This window comes from Mobula birostris, chromosome 17, assembly GCF_030028105.1.
Source record: "Mobula birostris isolate sMobBir1 chromosome 17, sMobBir1.hap1, whole genome shotgun sequence".
NCBI lineage: Eukaryota > Metazoa > Chordata > Chondrichthyes > Myliobatiformes > Myliobatidae > Mobula > Mobula birostris.
The window spans coordinates 24,735,106-24,753,625 of record NC_092386.1 but is presented as its reverse complement, the minus strand read 5'-3'; the positions used below and the strand labels follow the sequence as shown (position 1 = coordinate 24,753,625).

The 18,520-nt window shown below is 40.8% G+C and overlaps 1 protein-coding gene across 5 annotated transcripts in view; it reads right to left on the bottom strand.

Annotated features, from left to right (window-relative positions):
- ythdc2 (YTH domain containing 2) overlaps nt 1-10,920 on the bottom strand; it is a 115,899-nt gene extending 104,979 nt beyond the window's left edge. For 4 of the 5 annotated variants that reach the window (XR_011889512.1, XR_011889511.1, XM_072281400.1 and 1 more), the window contains exons 1-2: nt 10,852-10,920; nt 846-1,009 (exon numbers count right to left, since the gene is read on the bottom strand). Coding sequence is in view for 2 of the 5 variants with exons in the window: in XM_072281400.1 (XP_072137501.1) it covers nt 846-1,002 (157 nt within the window). In the remaining 3 variants the exon portion in view is untranslated. Of the gene's footprint in view, nt 1-845; nt 1,010-10,851 lie in introns of those variants that run through there. The other variant, XM_072281403.1, reaches the window with a different exon arrangement.
- Nucleotides 10,921-18,520: the final 7,600 nt, after the last annotated feature.

Below are 18,520 nucleotides of genomic sequence, written 5' to 3'. Positions count from 1 at the left end.
GTTATGGAATTTTTACATCTGTCAGAAAGGGCTGCACCTCCAATATCACACACAAAATGCTGAAGAAACTCAGCAAGTCAACCAGCATATATATGGAGAGGAATAGAGAGTCAACCTTTCAGGCTGAGACCCTTCTTCAGTACTGGAAAGGGGAAGATGCACTGCCCCATGATTCTTGAATCTTCTCATCTATAAATTTCCTCCATTCTTATGACCTACATTAGGCATTTAATTAAATCTGAAGTGAATATTAACCAATCATTATCTGACCTAGAGGGAAGAACACCAACACTGAGCCATGGATATTCTAGTAGACATAAAGAACCTGCTGCAGCATTCATGTTGGATGATGTTGTCATACTGCATTGGCAAACAATCTTTGCTCAAGACACCATCATAAGAACAGATTAACTAATTACTCAGTTTCATATATTGTAGAACCCTGGAGTGCACAAACCAGCTGTCTGATACTGAAATAACTGATTACAAAGCGCAGAATGCCCTGAGGTTACAAGAACAAATTTCCTTCCCTGAGTGCCTTTAGTGAGACAGGTATTTCCTCTTTTGAAATTAAATTTCTCCAGTTGCCATGGTGTGATCAACTGACTGGATCAATAGCTCAGGATGTTAGCCTGGCAATTTAACTACTATGCGACTGTATCCTATGATGTGGGAAGGAATAAATTCTTTCCTTCAATAATATTCCCAATGGAATATGGAATTTAAGCTTCATTTTTCAGTTGACTTTTTTTAACCATCAAACAATATGAAAGTAAACATCCAATAAATACTTCATGCCATCACATATCATAGAATCATAACAAATGCACTGTTACTCCATCCACCTTTTTGATCGCTGTAACAGAATCTTTCTAGTGCAATATTTATTGCAATCTTCACTTCTTCATCAATCCGGATATCTTTAAGTCCTTTTGCTTTGGAGGCAGCTTGGTTTGACTGGGCACTGCCAGGTCGTGGGGACACACTTGCAGGCCTTGACATATTTGATCTGAAGAAACAAATAAAATAAAATATTTTCATAAAATTTTTAAATCAATTCTACACAATATGAAATAATGTAATCTAATTATTTAACTTACAATTCTTATATCAGACTATGTTATATGAGTTTTACAGTTCAAAATGAATGCTTCATTTTGTACAAAACTTGCCAGTTTTGATGTGTCATTGTTCATGTAAATTAAATCCCTCAATAACAAGTGCAATGTTTTAAAATTAACCAAACAGCTTCCTACTGTCAGTACATTAGACGTATTCAACAGTATAAAACGCATACATTCATTGAAAAACAAAAAAACAGCAGGCAAATTCAAAAAACAGTTAATATTTCTGGTTAATGACCTGAATAATACCAAGTATAGCAACACCAAACATATGGGGAATTAGAGGTCCCTCAGCCCAGTATGGCAGTGCACAGTAGGACTGTGCTTATTTGGTCGAGTCCATTCTCAGTTTTTGACACGACCTAGGGGAGGCTATTGATAATTGGTGAGCGCTGTATTGTATAGAGGGACTGACGGTAGGCTGATGTTGCACGGAGAGGAGGACAGTAGGCTAATGAGCACTGTATTGCATGGAAGGGAGGACGGTAAGCTGAAGGTGAGCGCTGTACTTCACGGAAGGAAGGATGGCAGGCTGATGAGGAGCACTGTATTGCATGGAAGGGAGGACGGTAAGCTGAAGGTGAGCGCTGTACTTCACGGAAGGAAGGATGGCAGGCTGATGAGGAGCACTGTATTGCATGGAAGGGAGGACGGTAAGCTGAAGGTGAGCGCTGTACTTCACGGAAGGAAGGATGGCAGGCTGATGAGGAGCACTGTATTGCATGGAAGGGAGGACGGTGGGCTGATGATGAGCATGAAATATGTTTTCTGAGCTTTGAATGGACTTTCCCAACTTGGGCTATGATATCAGCCTCTTCCTCCTGAATTACCTCCCCCAACTTCCCTTTACTCGCGCTGACCGCTTTATGGAGCGAACAAACTACCAGTGCAGTAGAAAACTGGAGGGAAATTTTCATTCTAAAGAAGAAATTTTTACGTGCCATGACTCAGCTACTGGTTTGCTACTTTGTTGTTGTTGTAAACTTCACAAAAGGGTTTTTTGTGGTTTTCTTGTTTAGTTATTTATTATGCCGTTGTTTTATATTATTTTATCAATCCCTATGTTAGGACAAGATGCAGTATGAGAAATTGAAAAGGTTTCACCCTCAAACAGTAGAACAAGTTGACATATTGTTGACATGTCATATGATGCTGAAGATGTTTTGTGTGATAAGCTGAAAAACAACAACTTCCCTATCCAGGTTGACTGGTCAACAGATTTCACCAATAAATGTCATGTAGTAGCATGTAGTATCACAGTTGGAAAAAAGCTGTTCCCAAATCTGGCCATATGAATCTTTAAGCTCCTGAGCCTTCTCCTGGAGGGAAACAGACGAGAAGTGTGTTGGCTGGGTGGGTCGTGTCCTTGATTATCCTGGCAGCACTGCTCCGACACCGTGCGGTGTAAAGTGAGTCCAAGGATGGAAGATTGGTTTGTGTGATGTGCTGTTCCGTATTCACAATCTTCTGCAGCTTCTTTCGGTCTTGGACAGGACAACGTCCATACTAGGTTGTGATGCACCCTAGAAGAATGCTTTCTACGGCGCATCTATAAAAATTAGTGAGGGTTTTAGGGGATAGACCAAATTTCTTTAGTTTTCTCAGGAAGTAAAGGCACTGGTGGACCTTCTTGCAGTGAACTCTGCTTGGTTGGACCAAGTCAGGTCATTTGTGATATTGACCCCGAGGAACTTAAAGCTTTTGACCTGTTCCACTTGCGCACCACCGATGAAAATTGGGTCGTGCGGTCCACTACTCCTTCTGAGGTCAACAATCAATTCCTTCGTCTTGCTGATGTTGAGGGATAGGTTATTATCTTCGTACCATGCCACCAGGTTCTTAATTTCCTCTCTGTACTCAAACTCATCATTACCCGAGATACGGCCTACAATTGTTGTGTCATCAGCAAACTTATATATTGAGTTCGATGGAAACTTGGCTACACAATCATGGGTGTACAGTGAGTACAGCAGGGGGCTGAGTACACAGCCTTGTGGGCACCGGTGCTCAGAGTGATTGTAGAGGAGAGCTTGTCCCCTATTTTTACAGCCTGGGTCCTGTCTGTGAGGAAGTTGAAGATCCAGCTGCAGATCTGAGTGCTAAGGCCCAGATTCCGGAGCTTAGGAATCAGTTTATTTGGAATGATGATATTAAAGGCAGAGCTGTAGTCAATGAAAAAGAGCCTTACATATGCGTCTTTATTCTCCAGGTGTTCTAAGGAGAAACGTAAGGCCAGAGAGATGGCATCTGCTGTTGACCTGTTGCTCCGGTAGGCGAATTGCAAAGCGTCGAGGTTGACCGGTAGGCTGTGGTTGATGTGTGCCATAACCAATCTCTCGAAGCACTTCATAGCAGTTGATATCAGAGCCACAGGTGAATAGTCATTCAGGAATGCCACCTTGCTCTTCTTCGGCACTGGGATTATCATTGCCTTCTTAAAACACAAGGGGACCTTAGACAGAAGCAAGGAGCAGTTGAAGATGTCAGCAAACACTCCAGCTAGCTCGCTCGCACAGGCTTGGAGAACCCATCCTGGGACGCCATCTGGGCCCGTCGCCTTCTTTGAATTTGTCTTCAGGAAGGCCCTTCTAACACCCTCCTCGGTAACGATGAATCTCGATGCCACCAGGTCCGGTTCATCCGGAGGGAGCAGGACGCTCCTCTTCTGTTCGAATCTTGCATAGAATACGTTAAGTTCGTCAGGAAGAGAAGCGCCACAGTTATTGATATTCCCAGCCTTTTCTTTGCGCCCAGTGATCTCATTTAGACCCTGCCCTAGTCTACTGGCATCTCTCCGGTTAGCCTGGGCTTCCAACTTGGCTCGATATTGTCTCTTGGCGCCCTTAATGGCTTTCCGGAGTTCACACCTGGATTCCGTGTAGCGACTGGTATCCCCGGACCTAAAAGCCGCAGCTCTAGCCTTTAAAAGAGACTTGACCTCATAATCCAAGTTGAAGTGAAATAAAAGGGGAAAAAAAAGGCGATTCTCAATGCCACAAGTGTTTAGGATCTAGAATGAACTGCCAAGACAGAAGTGGAGGCAGATTCAAAATAAAGCTGGACATGTATCTGAAATTCGAGTGCGCAGAGCTATGGGGAGCAGGCACAAGAAGAGAGACTGAATTTCTGTTTCACAAAACCTGCTTAGACTTCTCAAGTGAATGGCTTCTTTCTGTGCTGTTACCTGTCTACAATTGCCACTGTACTTTTCTGTGCAACCATACAAAATGTTGTGAGCCTCTCCTCACTGCCAGAAAGCTAACTGAAGCCTTAGTCATATCCATTTGAAATCAATGGCCTTCAGTACAGAAGGGCTTCAGCAAGTACTTCAGTTAAGGCATCATTCTAAGAAGAAGTGATGATTTCAAACAGCCCAGAAATTACATCCAAAAAACGGAGCTTTCAAAGGCCTGTTTGCTTACCACATAAATGAACTTTCATGAATGAAATTCACATGATATCTCTTAGACTCAATTTGTAGCATAGAGTACAGTTAGTAGGGCTGCTGCCTCATAGCTTCAGGGAGTCCAATGTCATTTGTATGAAGTTCGCACTTTCTCCCTGTAATTATGCAAGTTCCACTAGATGCCCGGTTTTCTCCCGCAGACCAAAGATATCCTATGCAGACTGGTAGGTTAACTAGCGTTGTAAACAGGCCGAAGTCTACAGATAATTCATAGAATCTAGGGGGAGCTTATAGGAGTATTTAAAAAATAGGATTAGTCTAAATAGTTGCTTGATTGAATAGGCTTGGTCAGACGAAGGCCCTTTTCCCATGCTGAGCTCTATGAAAACATGTGAAATAGGCAATGGCCATTCAGCTCTGTTCCGTCATTCACGGATGATCATACAATAGAATATGGTTCTTTCTTTCTGTTCCTATCCCTTAGCATTGAGAAATATATATATAGTTCCTTAAATATAATGTCTTACCCTCACAATTCTCTGCAGTAGACTAATAAACAATTTTACCATCCTTTAGATTAAGAAATTTCTCCTGGTCTTGATTCTGAATGTATATATGGCATCCGTTAGTCTTGCAAGACCATGGACCTGCGCGTGGAAAGTCTTCACTCTCCAGGGTGCAGGCCTGGGCAAGGTTCTATGGAAGACCAGCAGTTGCCCATGCTGCAAGTTTCCCCTCTCGGCAAGGACCAATACAGCTTGGCACCAGTGTCGTCACAGAGTACTGTGTGGTTAAGTGCCTTGCTCAAGTACACAACACGCTGCCTCAGCTGGGGCTCGAACTCACGACCTTCAGATTGCCAGTCGAATGCCTTAACCACTCGGCCACCTGCCCACACGATTCTGAATGCAATACCTCAAAATACGGAGTCTGTGACACCTCATTCTGAACTCACAGGGAGAAAGTTTCCAATAGGTGGTGTGGGGTTACAACTAGTCTGTTTATAGCTGATACAATTTTGAAAGTTTATGAGTATCTCTTTCTACAATACTTCACTGAATGTAGGCCTAAATGACTGAATCTCTCCTCAGACTTTTCTCCTCCCATTCCAATAGTCAGTCTAGTAACCTTTCAACCATCTGCTTCCATGAACAAAACAGTACACAACACTCTAGAAGAGGTCTCGCCAAGACCTTGTGCAGTCACTGCAATACATTCTTGTATATTCAGTTTTCTTACAATGAAGGCCAAATGCCATTTGCCATCCTAACTGCTCATTGTACCTGCACATTTGCTTGCTGCAGCTGCTATACAAGAAGACTCAAATCTTAGTACACCTTCCCATTTTGAAGTCAAAGTCAACTGAGAAAGTAAAAGTAAGTATATGTTATCATATACTACCTTGAGATTCACTTTCTTGCAGGAATTTACATGAAAATACAGTACAAATTTACAAAAATTTACACATAAACAAATACTGACAACCAACCAATGTGCAAAAGAAGATAAAGTGTGCAAATAAAAAATAAAATAAATAATAGAGAACATGACTTGTAGAGTTCTTCAGTGAGGCTATAGGTTGTGTAATCACATTCTATTCTCATTCCAATAGTAATGCCTTTTAGTTTTTTTATCCAAGTCAATACCCTTACATTTATCCAGGTTAAATGCATCGGTCATGCATTTTACTGACTCATACAAATTGTCTAACTTCCCGCCTCTTTGCACACTCTACACAGCTGACAATTCCTCTAATTCCAGCTTTGTGTCATCTGCAAACTTGGAATCATTGACATATATTGTGAATAACAAAGAGCCAACCACTGATCCCACTCATCACTGCCTACCACCTGAAAAAAACTCGATCATTCTTACCCTTTGCTTCCAAATACAGCATATTCATGAATTATCCTCAGTCTATTCTACACTCCAATAAATTTAAGCACAATTTTTCTTTTATAAATCCATGCTGACTTTATTTAATCCTGTTACTCTTTCTAGGTGTTCTGCTTTTACATCTCTTTTACAAAAGACTCCAACACTTCCCCTCGTTACTGGTGTTAGTTAGTCTGTAGTTATCAATTTCCATCTCTTTTTTAAATGTGGGGTTACATTTGCCACTCTCTAAACTATAGCAGCTGCTCTAGAGTCTAAAAATCTTTGGAGATCACTATTTTCAGGGCTACTTCCATTTTTAGGATTCAGCCCTGGGGATTTGTCAACCTATAGCCTTATTAGTCTCCCCAGCAGTTATTACTTTACTAATATTGTGTTTCCATTGCTCTCTCCCTCCCTCTTGATCTTCGGTTCCCTAGCATGTTTTAGGAAGTTCCTTACATCTTCCCTCACGAAGACAAATGTGAAGTTTTTGGTTAATTGCTCTCCCATGCCATTTTTTCCCAATTATAGTTTCCCCTGTTTCTGACTCTAGGGACTTACATTCGTCTTCACTCACCTTTCTCTATTCCTTTCTCTATTCATAAAAGTTTCTACAAATAAATTTATCTTTACGTTCCACCTTCCCACGCTTAATAAATCTTTTTGTAAGTTCTAAACTGCCCCCAATCCTCAGGCCAGTTGCTTCTCTGTCAAATTTGTATATCTCCACTGAGAAGTTAATACTACCTCTACTTTCCTTCAGAAACCACAATTGTGCCATCTATACTGACATTTTTTTCTGCCAGACAATAATCAGTAATTTTTGTAATTTGTGTTCTTTAAATATTACCCATAATTTATCCATCAATTGACATAGTAATGCTCCCTGATCAGTCAACTCATAGCTCATTCCTTTGTAATTTCCTATGTTCAGATTCAGCATTCTAGTTTCTGATTCAACTATTACACTTTCCACCTTAATGAAGATTTCTATCACGTTATGCTTGCTGTTCCCAAAAGATCTTCACACAGCACAACATCCAGTATAATTAAATCCTTGATATACTGGTCTAAAACTATGAGTATCATACACAACCAGCTGGAATACTTTATCACAATATTATTGCTAATTTGGTTTGACCAATCACATCACATCACAAATTTGCTGTTTAACTCTATCCTTCTGTTACCATTACTGTTTGGAGTCTGTAGCAAACTCCCGCTGACATTTTATGCCCCTTGGCATTTCCTAGCTCCAGTCCGACAGATTTCTCATCAGGATATTCCATCACTGCACAGATTTCCACCTTTACTAAAAACCCAACACCATTGTTCTTCCTTCCTAAATACTCCTCTATGTTCATGTCCCATCCTTGATATATTGCCAAAAAACAAATATATCCTGATCATTTAACTCCTTTTGTGCAGTTAATTGACCTACCTTATTCCAATGTTCTGTGAATTAGGCTCAATGCCCTCAGGCTGTCTTGTTAACATAACATCTATTAGCCTCTTTCTCCTACTGTTTCCTCCTTTTGTCTCTCCCTACTCAGGCTTCTATCCCTCTGTCTTCCTGGACTGCAGTGGAAAACTCCCACCACCCCATGCCCCCAAGGACATCCTGCAAAGGCATAAACTATCCAGATTGCCCTACCTTCCCCAGAACTAGTCCCAGTCCGAGAATGTGAATCCTTCCCCTGTACACCATCTCTCCAGCCATACATTTATCCTACTTCTGCTCTCACCAACACGTAGACTGGAGTTGCTACATTTAAGGTCAACTTCAATTTATCTAATATCTTGTATTCAGATCACACAACCTCATTTTTTTTAAAACATCCTGGTACATATATGAAACTTGACAATGCCCTGTAGTTGATCTGACCTGACATTTCTGAAGAATACAATAAGATATTTCTGACATTCTGATTATAAATGACTTATTCTAGGAAGACTTCCAACGAAGAGTTCCAAGTCTTTGTGTGGGCTATAAATTTACTTCTATTACACAAAAATGTCTGCTGATTATTATTAGGAAGATGACTAAGACCATAAGGTAATACTAAGATAGTTCAGGGTAGGATTTGGGGAGTGTCAAAACAACAAAAGTTGGTTTTTTGAGGTTTAGAAAGGCAAAGACCCTTGAAAGGCAAAAGACAACTACAGGTACCAGTGATGAGCTAAAGGAAATGAGGGCTAATTAGGCAGAAGTTGTTTTCAGAAGATCACAGGAATGGACAAGTTAAAGAGAGGGAAGAGACTTGAACAAGAGGACAATAATATTAAAGTAAAAATGACTATTCACATTTACATCGCACATCTGAAGTCACAGAACAGAAACAGACTCTTCAGCCCACTGAGTCTGCAAATCCCCCATTTATGTTAATCCTACATTAAGCATATTATTAATTTTTTACATAAATAAGGAAATCAGGAGGGCAAAAAGGGGACATCAGACATCCTTCGCAGCTAAGGTAAAGAAGATACAAACAGATTTTGATAGTATATTAAAAGCAAAAAAGTAACTAGAAAGAGAAAAAAATCCCTATAAGGATCAGTGTGGTGATCTATATGTGGAAATGGAAGAGGTCCTAATTGAATATTTCACACCTGAAGATAATGGAAACTACAGAATTTAGAGAAGAGAACAATGATGTCCTCAGACTTGTTATGAAAGAGATGTCAGCATATATGAAGGACATTAAGATGGATAAGTGCCCAGGGCCTGAACAAGTGAATCTAAGGACGCGGTGGGAAGCAAGCGAGGAAGCTGTACAGCCTCAAAAATATGGATATTCCAGAGCCAAAGGTAGGGCATTCAAAGACTGGAGGCTAATGTGCATTTAAGAAGGCTGCAAGGCCAAACCAAGGAAATACAGACTGGTGAGCCTAACGTAAGTGGTGGAAAAGTTAGTGGAGAGGATTCCCAGAGATAGAATGTTATCATGTCTCACAAATTTAATCAGGAAGGTGAGATCACATGGCATCCAGGGTGAACTGGCCAACTGGATACAAATTGGGTTATTGTAGGAGTCAGAGGGCTTTCAGATTGGAACATGTTTGTAAGTTATGTGCAGTAGGATCAGAACTGGATCTCCTTTGTTCATCATGTATGTTAATCTGGATGATTAATACATTTGCCAATTGATGGATAATTGAGAAAGTTGCCTGTATTGTAATAGGATCCAGATCAACTAAGAAAGCAGGCAAATGAAAGGAAATCTAACTCATACCAGTGCAAAGTGAAGCATTTTTGGAGTGACACTGTGAAAGACAGGGTCCTTGGGACAGTAGTATAGAACAGAGATCCATGAGTTCAAGTACATTGTTCCATGAACGTGATGAAACAAATAGACATTTCTGCATTGATTCCGCGGGTCATGTCTTTATGTTATCAAGCAGACAGAAATATTGATAGGCCAGATGAGCGAAAATGTAATCGTAGAAGTATATTTCAAGCAATAAGTACAGCAAAAATAAACAAACATAGGGAAAAATGTATTTTTAACAAACATTAAAAATTAAGGGAAAATAAAGGGAAATAGAGCTGGAAATTGGAGATAGGAGGATTTGAAATCAAGAATGAGTACTTTAAAAATTCAGAGATTGAATGAGATTGCTTAATACAGGAAGCAATGGGTGATCAAGAAGGTGCAAGTGAATAATATGGGGAGCTAAGTTGTGGAGCATATCTATGGTAAGAAAAATAGAACATTTAAAACACTAGTCATGTCTAAAGATAACAAATATTGTCAACTTAAAGTGAAAGCTAGTGCAGTTATAGAAACTGAAACAAAATATCTTATTGGTGCTCAACCATGATGATGCACTCAAAACAAAGGAATGCGTATTTCTGCTGAGAATCCACGCACCTGTCCTAGGACTTTCACTTTCAGGCCAATTTAAATTCCATTCTAATTTTGATTGCAGCATAAATTGCTTTGCTGTATTTATATTCTAAATTATTTATTGAGAATTTCACAGAAACACCGACTGGAAGGAGTTTCGGCCCGTTGGGTCTGTGCTAGCTCTATGTAAGAGCGCTCTTGGGCTGCTGACGAACCAGGACAAGCCTGATCTGAAGAGAGTATAACCTGCACTCAAATCCAACTGTTCAACATTGGCTGTCATATAAAAAGCAAGCCGGACCGCCGCATCAAGAAAAATCTAATCGTGGTATAGAAAGAGCCGACACCATGCCCCCACCCCACCGCGGCTGAAGGGAGGGGAGGGCCCGAGGTGGTGAGATAACTTGCGGAGTAAATCCGGAGTGAGCGGGACGGGGCCGCTCAACAGCTCCTTCAGGTGGGATAACGCAAGAGGTAGCTCGACCCGATTGTTGGCGAGGCCGCAACCGGATCAACGGTTGTCTTGAAAAGAGAAACTAGCTGCGGCTAGACTTGGTTTGGTTCAGTCCGGCCCGGCTTTTCATTCGCCCCTCACCTGCGACGGTAACCCGACACTTATCTCCGGTTCTCATTGACGCCGAACGACCGACGTGTGACGTCACGCGCAAGCGGAGGACTTCGCTCCGCTATCGACGTTCATGCGGACGGACGCTTGGCAAGCCCCGCCCACACCAGAGAGTGATCTCGGCACCAAGGTCGTCGCCACACCTACCGAATGCTGCAGGAACTCAATAGGCTAGGCAGCACCTACGGGAAAAAAAGTACAGCCGATGCTATGGGCCGAACCCCTTCCGAGGACCTTGCCCAGGATTTAAGTTCTAAATGGAATGGAAACTGGAATTGTGTGAGATCGGTTCTGAAGCACATGGTATCACATGAACTTACCAACAAGCAGGAAGACCTCACTTCAGAGAGGGGCCCTCCCAGTCAGATCCTTCTTGTATCATCGCCCAACACACATTGCCCTTACCACGGCTGCCATGAGAAGGGATGGTTATGTACCCTTTACCCTTTCTAGTCTGTGGTTTGCTAAGAGCATGTGGAGAAGTATGCCAAGGCACTACCCTTGATTGGGTTCTCTGATGTGTGGACTGTTCCCAGGGACACAAACGGAGACAGACATCAGAGGGTCATCAACGCCTTGAAAGGCAGTCTTTGATCTTCCCAAAACTTGTTGGGTCTTCCAGCGCTGTGGAATGTCCTTAAGGGAATGTCGCTGACTGGCATGCTCTAAGCTCTTTCCACGAACACACAGGGCTGTGGAAAATCCCTCAATCATTGAAATGGGGTATCAACTCAAAGGGGCACATAAATAATCATGACTTTTACAAAAATAGGCTAATCCTTCTGAATGTAACACTTATTGTCTCATGGGAATGTCAAGGGACAGAAGTGAGTGTTGTTGTTATTACTAATAAAGTGTTTTCAGAAACTGAAAGATCTTAAGGTAGATATGTCACCTGAACCAGATGGAATACACCCAGGAGTTCTGAAAGAGGTAGCTGAAGAGATTGTGGAGACATTAGTAATTATCTTTCTAGAGTCACTAGATTCTGGAATATTTATGGAGGACTGGACAATTGCAAATATCACTCCTCACTTTAAGATGGGAGGAGGGCAGAAGAAAGGAAATTGTAGGCCTGTTAGCCTATTGGTGTTGGGAAGATGTTAGAGTCCATTATTAAGGATGATGTCCCAGTGTACTTGGAGGTGCATGCCAAAGTCAGCATGTTCTTTAAGGGGAAATCTTGCCTGACAAGCCTGTTGTAATTCTTTGAGGAAATAACCGGCTACACAGACAAAGGAGAGTCAGTGGATGTTATTTACTTGAATTTTCAGAAGGCCTTTGACAAGGTGCCGCACAGAAGGCCGCTTAACAAGCTAAGAGTCCATGGTATAACAGTAAAGAAACTAGATAGAAGATCGGCTAACCAGCAGGAAGCAGAGTAGGAATAAAATGGGCCTTTTCTGGATGGTTGCCAGTGACAAGTGGCATTCTACAGGGGTCAGTGTTGGTACAGTTCCTTTTCTCATTGTATGTCAATGATTTAGATGACAGTGTTGAAGGCTTTGTGGCCCCTTTCGCAAAGGCAGAGGGGCAGGTGATTTTGAGGAAGCAAGGAGTCTTCAGAGAGACTTAGACTGGGAGAATGGGCAAGATGGAATTTAGTGCATGGAAGTGTATGGTCATGCACCTTGGTAGAAGGAATAAAGGTATAAACTATTTTCTAAATGGAGGGAATATTCAGAAATCCGAGGTGCAAAGGGACTTGGGAGTCCTCATGCAGGATTCCCTAAAGGTTATTTTGCAGGTTGAGTCAGTGATGAGGAAGGCAAATGCAATATTAGCATTCATTTCAAGAAGACTAGAATATAAATGCAAGGAAGTATGTTGAGATTTGGAAGGTCACTGGTGAGGGCTCACTTGGAGTATCGTGAGCAGTTCGGGCGACTTATCTAATAAATAATGTGCTGACATCGGAGAGGGTTCAAACGAGACTCACGAAAATGATTCTGGGAATGAAAGAGTAGAGTTTAATGACTCAGGGCCTGTCCTCACTGGAATTCAGAAGACTGAGAAGGAAGCTCATTGAAACCTATGGAATGTTGAAAGGCCTCAACAGAGTGGATGTGGACAGGATGTTTCCTATGGTGGGAAAGTTTAAGACCAGAGAACACAACTCAGAATAGAGGAATATCTATTTAAAACTGAGATGAGGAAGAATTTCTTCAGCCAGAGAGTGGTTAATCTGTGGAATCCTTTGCCACAGGCAGCTGTGGACACCAAGTCATTGGTATATTTAAAGCAGGGGTTGATAGATTCTTGTTTAGTCAGGACATGAAGGGATACGGGGAGAAGGCAGGAGATTGGAGCTAGAGGGAAATGGATCAGTCATGATGAAATGGTGGAGCAGTCTTGATGGGACAAATGGCCTAATTTTGCTCCTATGTCTTACGAGTGATGGAAGTGAACAACCCATAGCCTTTGCATCATGTTCCCTTATTGCTGCAGAGAAAAATTATGCAAATTGACAGGTCTTGAATATGGTTTGGGATGTACAATTTTTCTAGCAGTACTTGTATGGGAGAGAGTTTACCATTGTTACTGAGCTTCAATCACTAGTGTCCATTTTCAATCCACAGCAGGGTGTTCCATTAATGGTAGCAGCACAAATGCAGAAATGGCCTCTGTTTTTCAAACGACACAATTACAAGATTGAATTTAAGAGGACAACTAATCAGGGGAATGCTTATGAATTGTCCCATTTACCCTTTCAATAGGAAATATCTGAAAAATGTTACGTAATTGAGTGGAAATGTATTCTATATTGGAGGGAACGTCGATTCAGACCATGAGAGGCCTGCGTCGGCCCCACACAGGCTTCCAATCTGCGCCTGGTAAGGCATGATGAATCCTATATTGAATTACAGTTTATAGCTAAGCAGGGAGTGTTGTGTGGTTAATATTTCAGTAATATTGTAAATATATTGTTTAAGGATTCTGTCTTTTACATAATTGTACTTTGATAATAAAAATTACTTTGTATTTTGAACTTCATTGCAGGTTATATGTAAAAGTATGTGAATGGCAGATGTCATTACGCCATGACATAAGTACACACCTCACTAAAGTAAGAACGAAGTAGACACGTTTATTCGGGCACTTGCATTTTTCTTCCAATTAGTTTTGGAGTTACAAAACATAGCAGCACCTGCTGGAGTTTAGAAGAATTGGGTCCGGCGGGGGGGGGGGGCGCGTGGAGAGTGGATTTCAATGAAAGGCCTAGAGTGGATGTGTCCTATAGTAGGTGAGTCTGGGACCAGAGGACACGGACTCAGAATAGAGGGTTGTCCATTTAGAACAGAGGTAAGGAGGAATTTCTTTGGCCAGAGGGTATTGAAAATGTGGAAGTCATCGCCATAGACAGCTGTGGAGGCCAAACCATTGAGTGTATTTAAAGCGAGATTAATAGGTTCAAAATTGGTCTGGGTTTCAAGGATACAGGGAGAAGGCAGGATAATTGGGTTGAGATGGATAATGACTCAGTCATGATGGAACGGTGGAGCACAACTTGATGGCCATCAAACGCTCCTCATATGTTAACCCTTTCATTCCCAGAATCGTTCTCGTTAACTACTTCTAGACCCTCTCCAATGAGAGCAAATCTTTACTTAGATACAGGGCCCAAAACTGCTCACAATACTCCAAATGTGAGCTGACCAATGCCTTGTGAAGCCTCAGCATTACATCCTTGCTTTTATATTCTAATCCTCTCAAAATGAATACTAAAATTGCATTGGCCTTCCTTACCACTGACTCAACCTGCAGGTTAACTATTAGGGAATCCTACATTGTGACTTCAAAGTCCCTTTGCACCACTGATTTTTGATTATTCTTCCCATTTAGAAAAGTGTCTTCATTCCTTCTACCAAAGTGTATGACCATACACTTCCCGACACTATATTCCATCTGTCACTTCTTTACCCATTCTCCCAATCAGTCTTAAGTCCTTCTGCAGACTTCCTGCTTCCTTAACACTACCTACCCCTACACCAATCTTTGTAGTGTCTGCAAAGTTGGCCACAAAGCCCTCAATTCCATCATTGAAATCATGATATATAATGTGAAGAAAAAGCGGTCCCAACATCGACCCCAGAGGAATACCACTAGTCACTAACAACCAATCAGAAAAGGTCCCCTTTATTCCCACTCTGTCAGTCAGTCAATCCTCTATCCATACTAGCATCTTTCTTGCAATACTTGTATTCTTCTTAAGCAGCCTCACTGGCTTATTTAAGGCCTTCTGAAAATCCAAGTAAACAACATCCACTGACTCTCCTTTGTCTATTCTGCTTGATATTTTTCTCAGGGATTTGTCAGGCAAGATTCCCCCAAAGGAAACCATGTAGACTTTGGCCGAATTTATCATGTGCCTCCAAGTACAGCCAATCCAGAACTGCCGTTCCACAAATGAGCTCAATTACAAGCTGCTCTAAGAAACCATCTTGTCTGCATTCTATGAATTCCCTCTTTTGGGATCCAGCACCAACCCAATTTTCCCAATCTACATGCCCAGAACTTCAATCTACATATGGGGAACCAAATTATCAGCAATAGTATTGAGAATGAATTTGAAGAACATTGATGAGAAGACTTCCCAGATTAACATTAATTAAATATCTGACAATTAAGGAATCTTTAGGGTAGAGGGATTCTGGTGTAGAATTTAATATAAAAATAATTTAGTTCTATTGCAAACAGTTTTAAATTTGAGTAAAGCAAATGAAATAAATATGAAACAGGTAACTTTTAAAAATTAGTAATAGTTTTCAAGTAACAATTACAAAAAAAAATCTTGAAAAAAGTATTCAATGGTGTCCCCATCAAAGGCTATGATGGTGACAACATGTGGGCACATTACTTCAGAGTCTGTCATCTCTGTTCATGTACCCCGGCACAAAAATGGCATCAAAATTGCTGCTGCAGAAAACAAAAGAATTCGAAACAGCCTGCATACAAAGCTCTAGTGAGTGAGTACCTCACAGACACCCCAATGATCCCAGAGTCAGCTCTCCTGCATAGTTGTTTCCAGATCCCAACAAGACTGAACCTCACATTAAAATACTTGTTACTAACCATTGCTAACCTTGGGACTTGCACACTTAAATATGCAAATATATAAATCCCAGAGCTGTTGGTATTTAAATACATAATTGCTGTCAGTTTGTAACCTCCATTATTTAAGAGCAAAATCTGGGCTATTAATTTTTTTGTGTAATGACTTCCAATTTAATTTTCCTATTGTAGATGATAATATATATCATCCTGTAGTCTTTCATAATTCTCATCACAATCTGTTTTATGGCCAGTTTGAGAGCTAACCCGATAATGAAGCATTCAATCTGCCGTTCAAAATCAAAAGACCCCAACATCTCTGCTTTCTTTATAATCAGCAAGGCTCAGGTTTATACAGTGCTGATGATGTGCTATTATATTCCACACAATCTAACACAAAGCCTCAAGTTAAAGATCAAATAAATGCAATCTATAGACATTGTACCATAGTTCATTTTTCTCATGTTGCTTCCCTGGAAGCATATTGCATAATATGCTAATTTGAGTTTCTTTTGTGTGCAGTGAAAAAAGTGTTAAGACTGGCTTCTTGGTTTCCATGTACCACTATGGATTTGTGATCTTTCTATTTAAAAATTACAATACATTTAAATAAAAAAAACATTTTAATTGAAACAAGCATCTCACAAAATTCAGAAAAGCCACCTTTTTATCCATTAAATCTGAAAAATTTATTTGGTATACTCCCATTTGTGTCTCAACATAAACATTTGTCAGATAAAACTCCCGCCCCCCAATATTTATATTTTTCAACAACATCCATGCGTTGTTTATATTTCCTGTAATTCTTAGGGTAGGGGTTACCCTAAGAATTATTGTGACCATATAAAAAAATTGACCAATTACATCTACATTTCATTTTCTAGAAGGAAAATTTGGCACAGTGTCTCATGGCAAGAAGAATGGCAGGTTAGTCTGGATGATTTTTTTAAGTGATAAATTATTGAAAATATTTTAAAAACAGAACGTGTTAGAAATCTGAAATAAAAAATGAAAACACCAGAGATCCTTAACAGGTCAGACAGCATCTGTGTAAAGAGAAATGATTAACCTTTTCTGTTTAAAGTAGTAGAGAAGATGGGCGGAGCAATGGATAAGACAATGTAAAAAGATGAGTCCAGAAATGCCAGGGGATAAGCTATACAAGTACTATGATCAATAGGAAAAATGGAGGTACTTAGATGATGATGATAATACAAACCTCATTTCCAAAAAGGTTGGGATATTTTCCAAAATGCAATAAAAACAAAAACCTGTGATATGTTAATTCACGTGAACCTTTATTTAACTGACAAAAGTACAAAGAAAAGATTTTCAATAGCTTTACTGACCCATTTAATTGTATTTTCTGAACATACACAAATTTAGAATTTGATGGCTTCAACACACTCAACAAGAGTTGGGACAGAGGCATGTTTACCATTGTGTTACATCACCTTTCCTTTTAATAACACTTTTTAATCGTTTTGGAATGGAGGATACTAATTGTAGTAGAATTGCAATTGGAAATTTTGTCCATTCTTGCTTAAGATTTCAGCTGCTCAACAGACCGTGGTCCCCATTGTCTGATTCTCCTCTTCAAGATGCGCCTTACATTTTCAATAGGAGATAGATCTGGACTGGCAGCAGGCCAGTCAAGCACATGCACTCTGTGTCTACAAAGCCACGCTGTTGTAGCCCGTGCAGAATGTGGTCTGGCATTGTTCTGCTGAAATAAGCATGGACGTCCCGGGAAGAGACGTCACCTTGATGGCAACATATGCCTCTCTAAAATCCTAATATACGCCTCAGAATCAATGGTACCTTCACATACATGCAACTCACCCATGCCGTGAGCACTGATGCACCCCCATACCTTCACAGATGCTGGCTTTTGCACCTTTTGGACGTTTTCATCTTTGGCACGGAGAACTCGACGCCTGTTTTTTTCCAAAAACTAGCTGAAATGTGGACTCATCTGACCACAGCACACAGTTCCACAGTCTTTCGGTCCATCTGAGATGAGCTCGGACCCAGAGAACTCGCTGGCGTTTCTGCATAGAGTTGATATATGGCTTCCTCCTTGCGTAATACAGTTTCAAGTTGCATTTCTGGATGCAGCGACGGACTGTGTTGAGTGACAATGGTTTTCCAAAGTACTCCCAAGCCCAGGTGGCTATAATTGTCACAGTAGCATGATGGTTTCTTAGGTAGTGCCGCCTGAGGGCTCGAAGATCACGCACATTCAACAGTGGTTTCCGATCTTGCCCTTTACGCACTGAGACGTCTTTGAATTCTCTGAATCTTTTCACAATATTATGTACTGTAGATGTTGAAAGACCTAAATTCTCTGCAATCTTGAATTGAGAAATGTTCCTTTTGAACTAACAATTCTCTCACGAATTTTGGCACAAAGGGGTGAGCCATGACTCATCCTTGCTTGCAAAGACTGAGCCTTTGATGGACGCTACTTTTATACCCAGTCATGATACCTCACCTGCTACCAATTAGCCTGCTTAATGTGGAGTCTTCCAAACCGGTGTTACTTGAATATTCTGTGCCCTTTTCAATCTTATTTTAACTCTGTCCC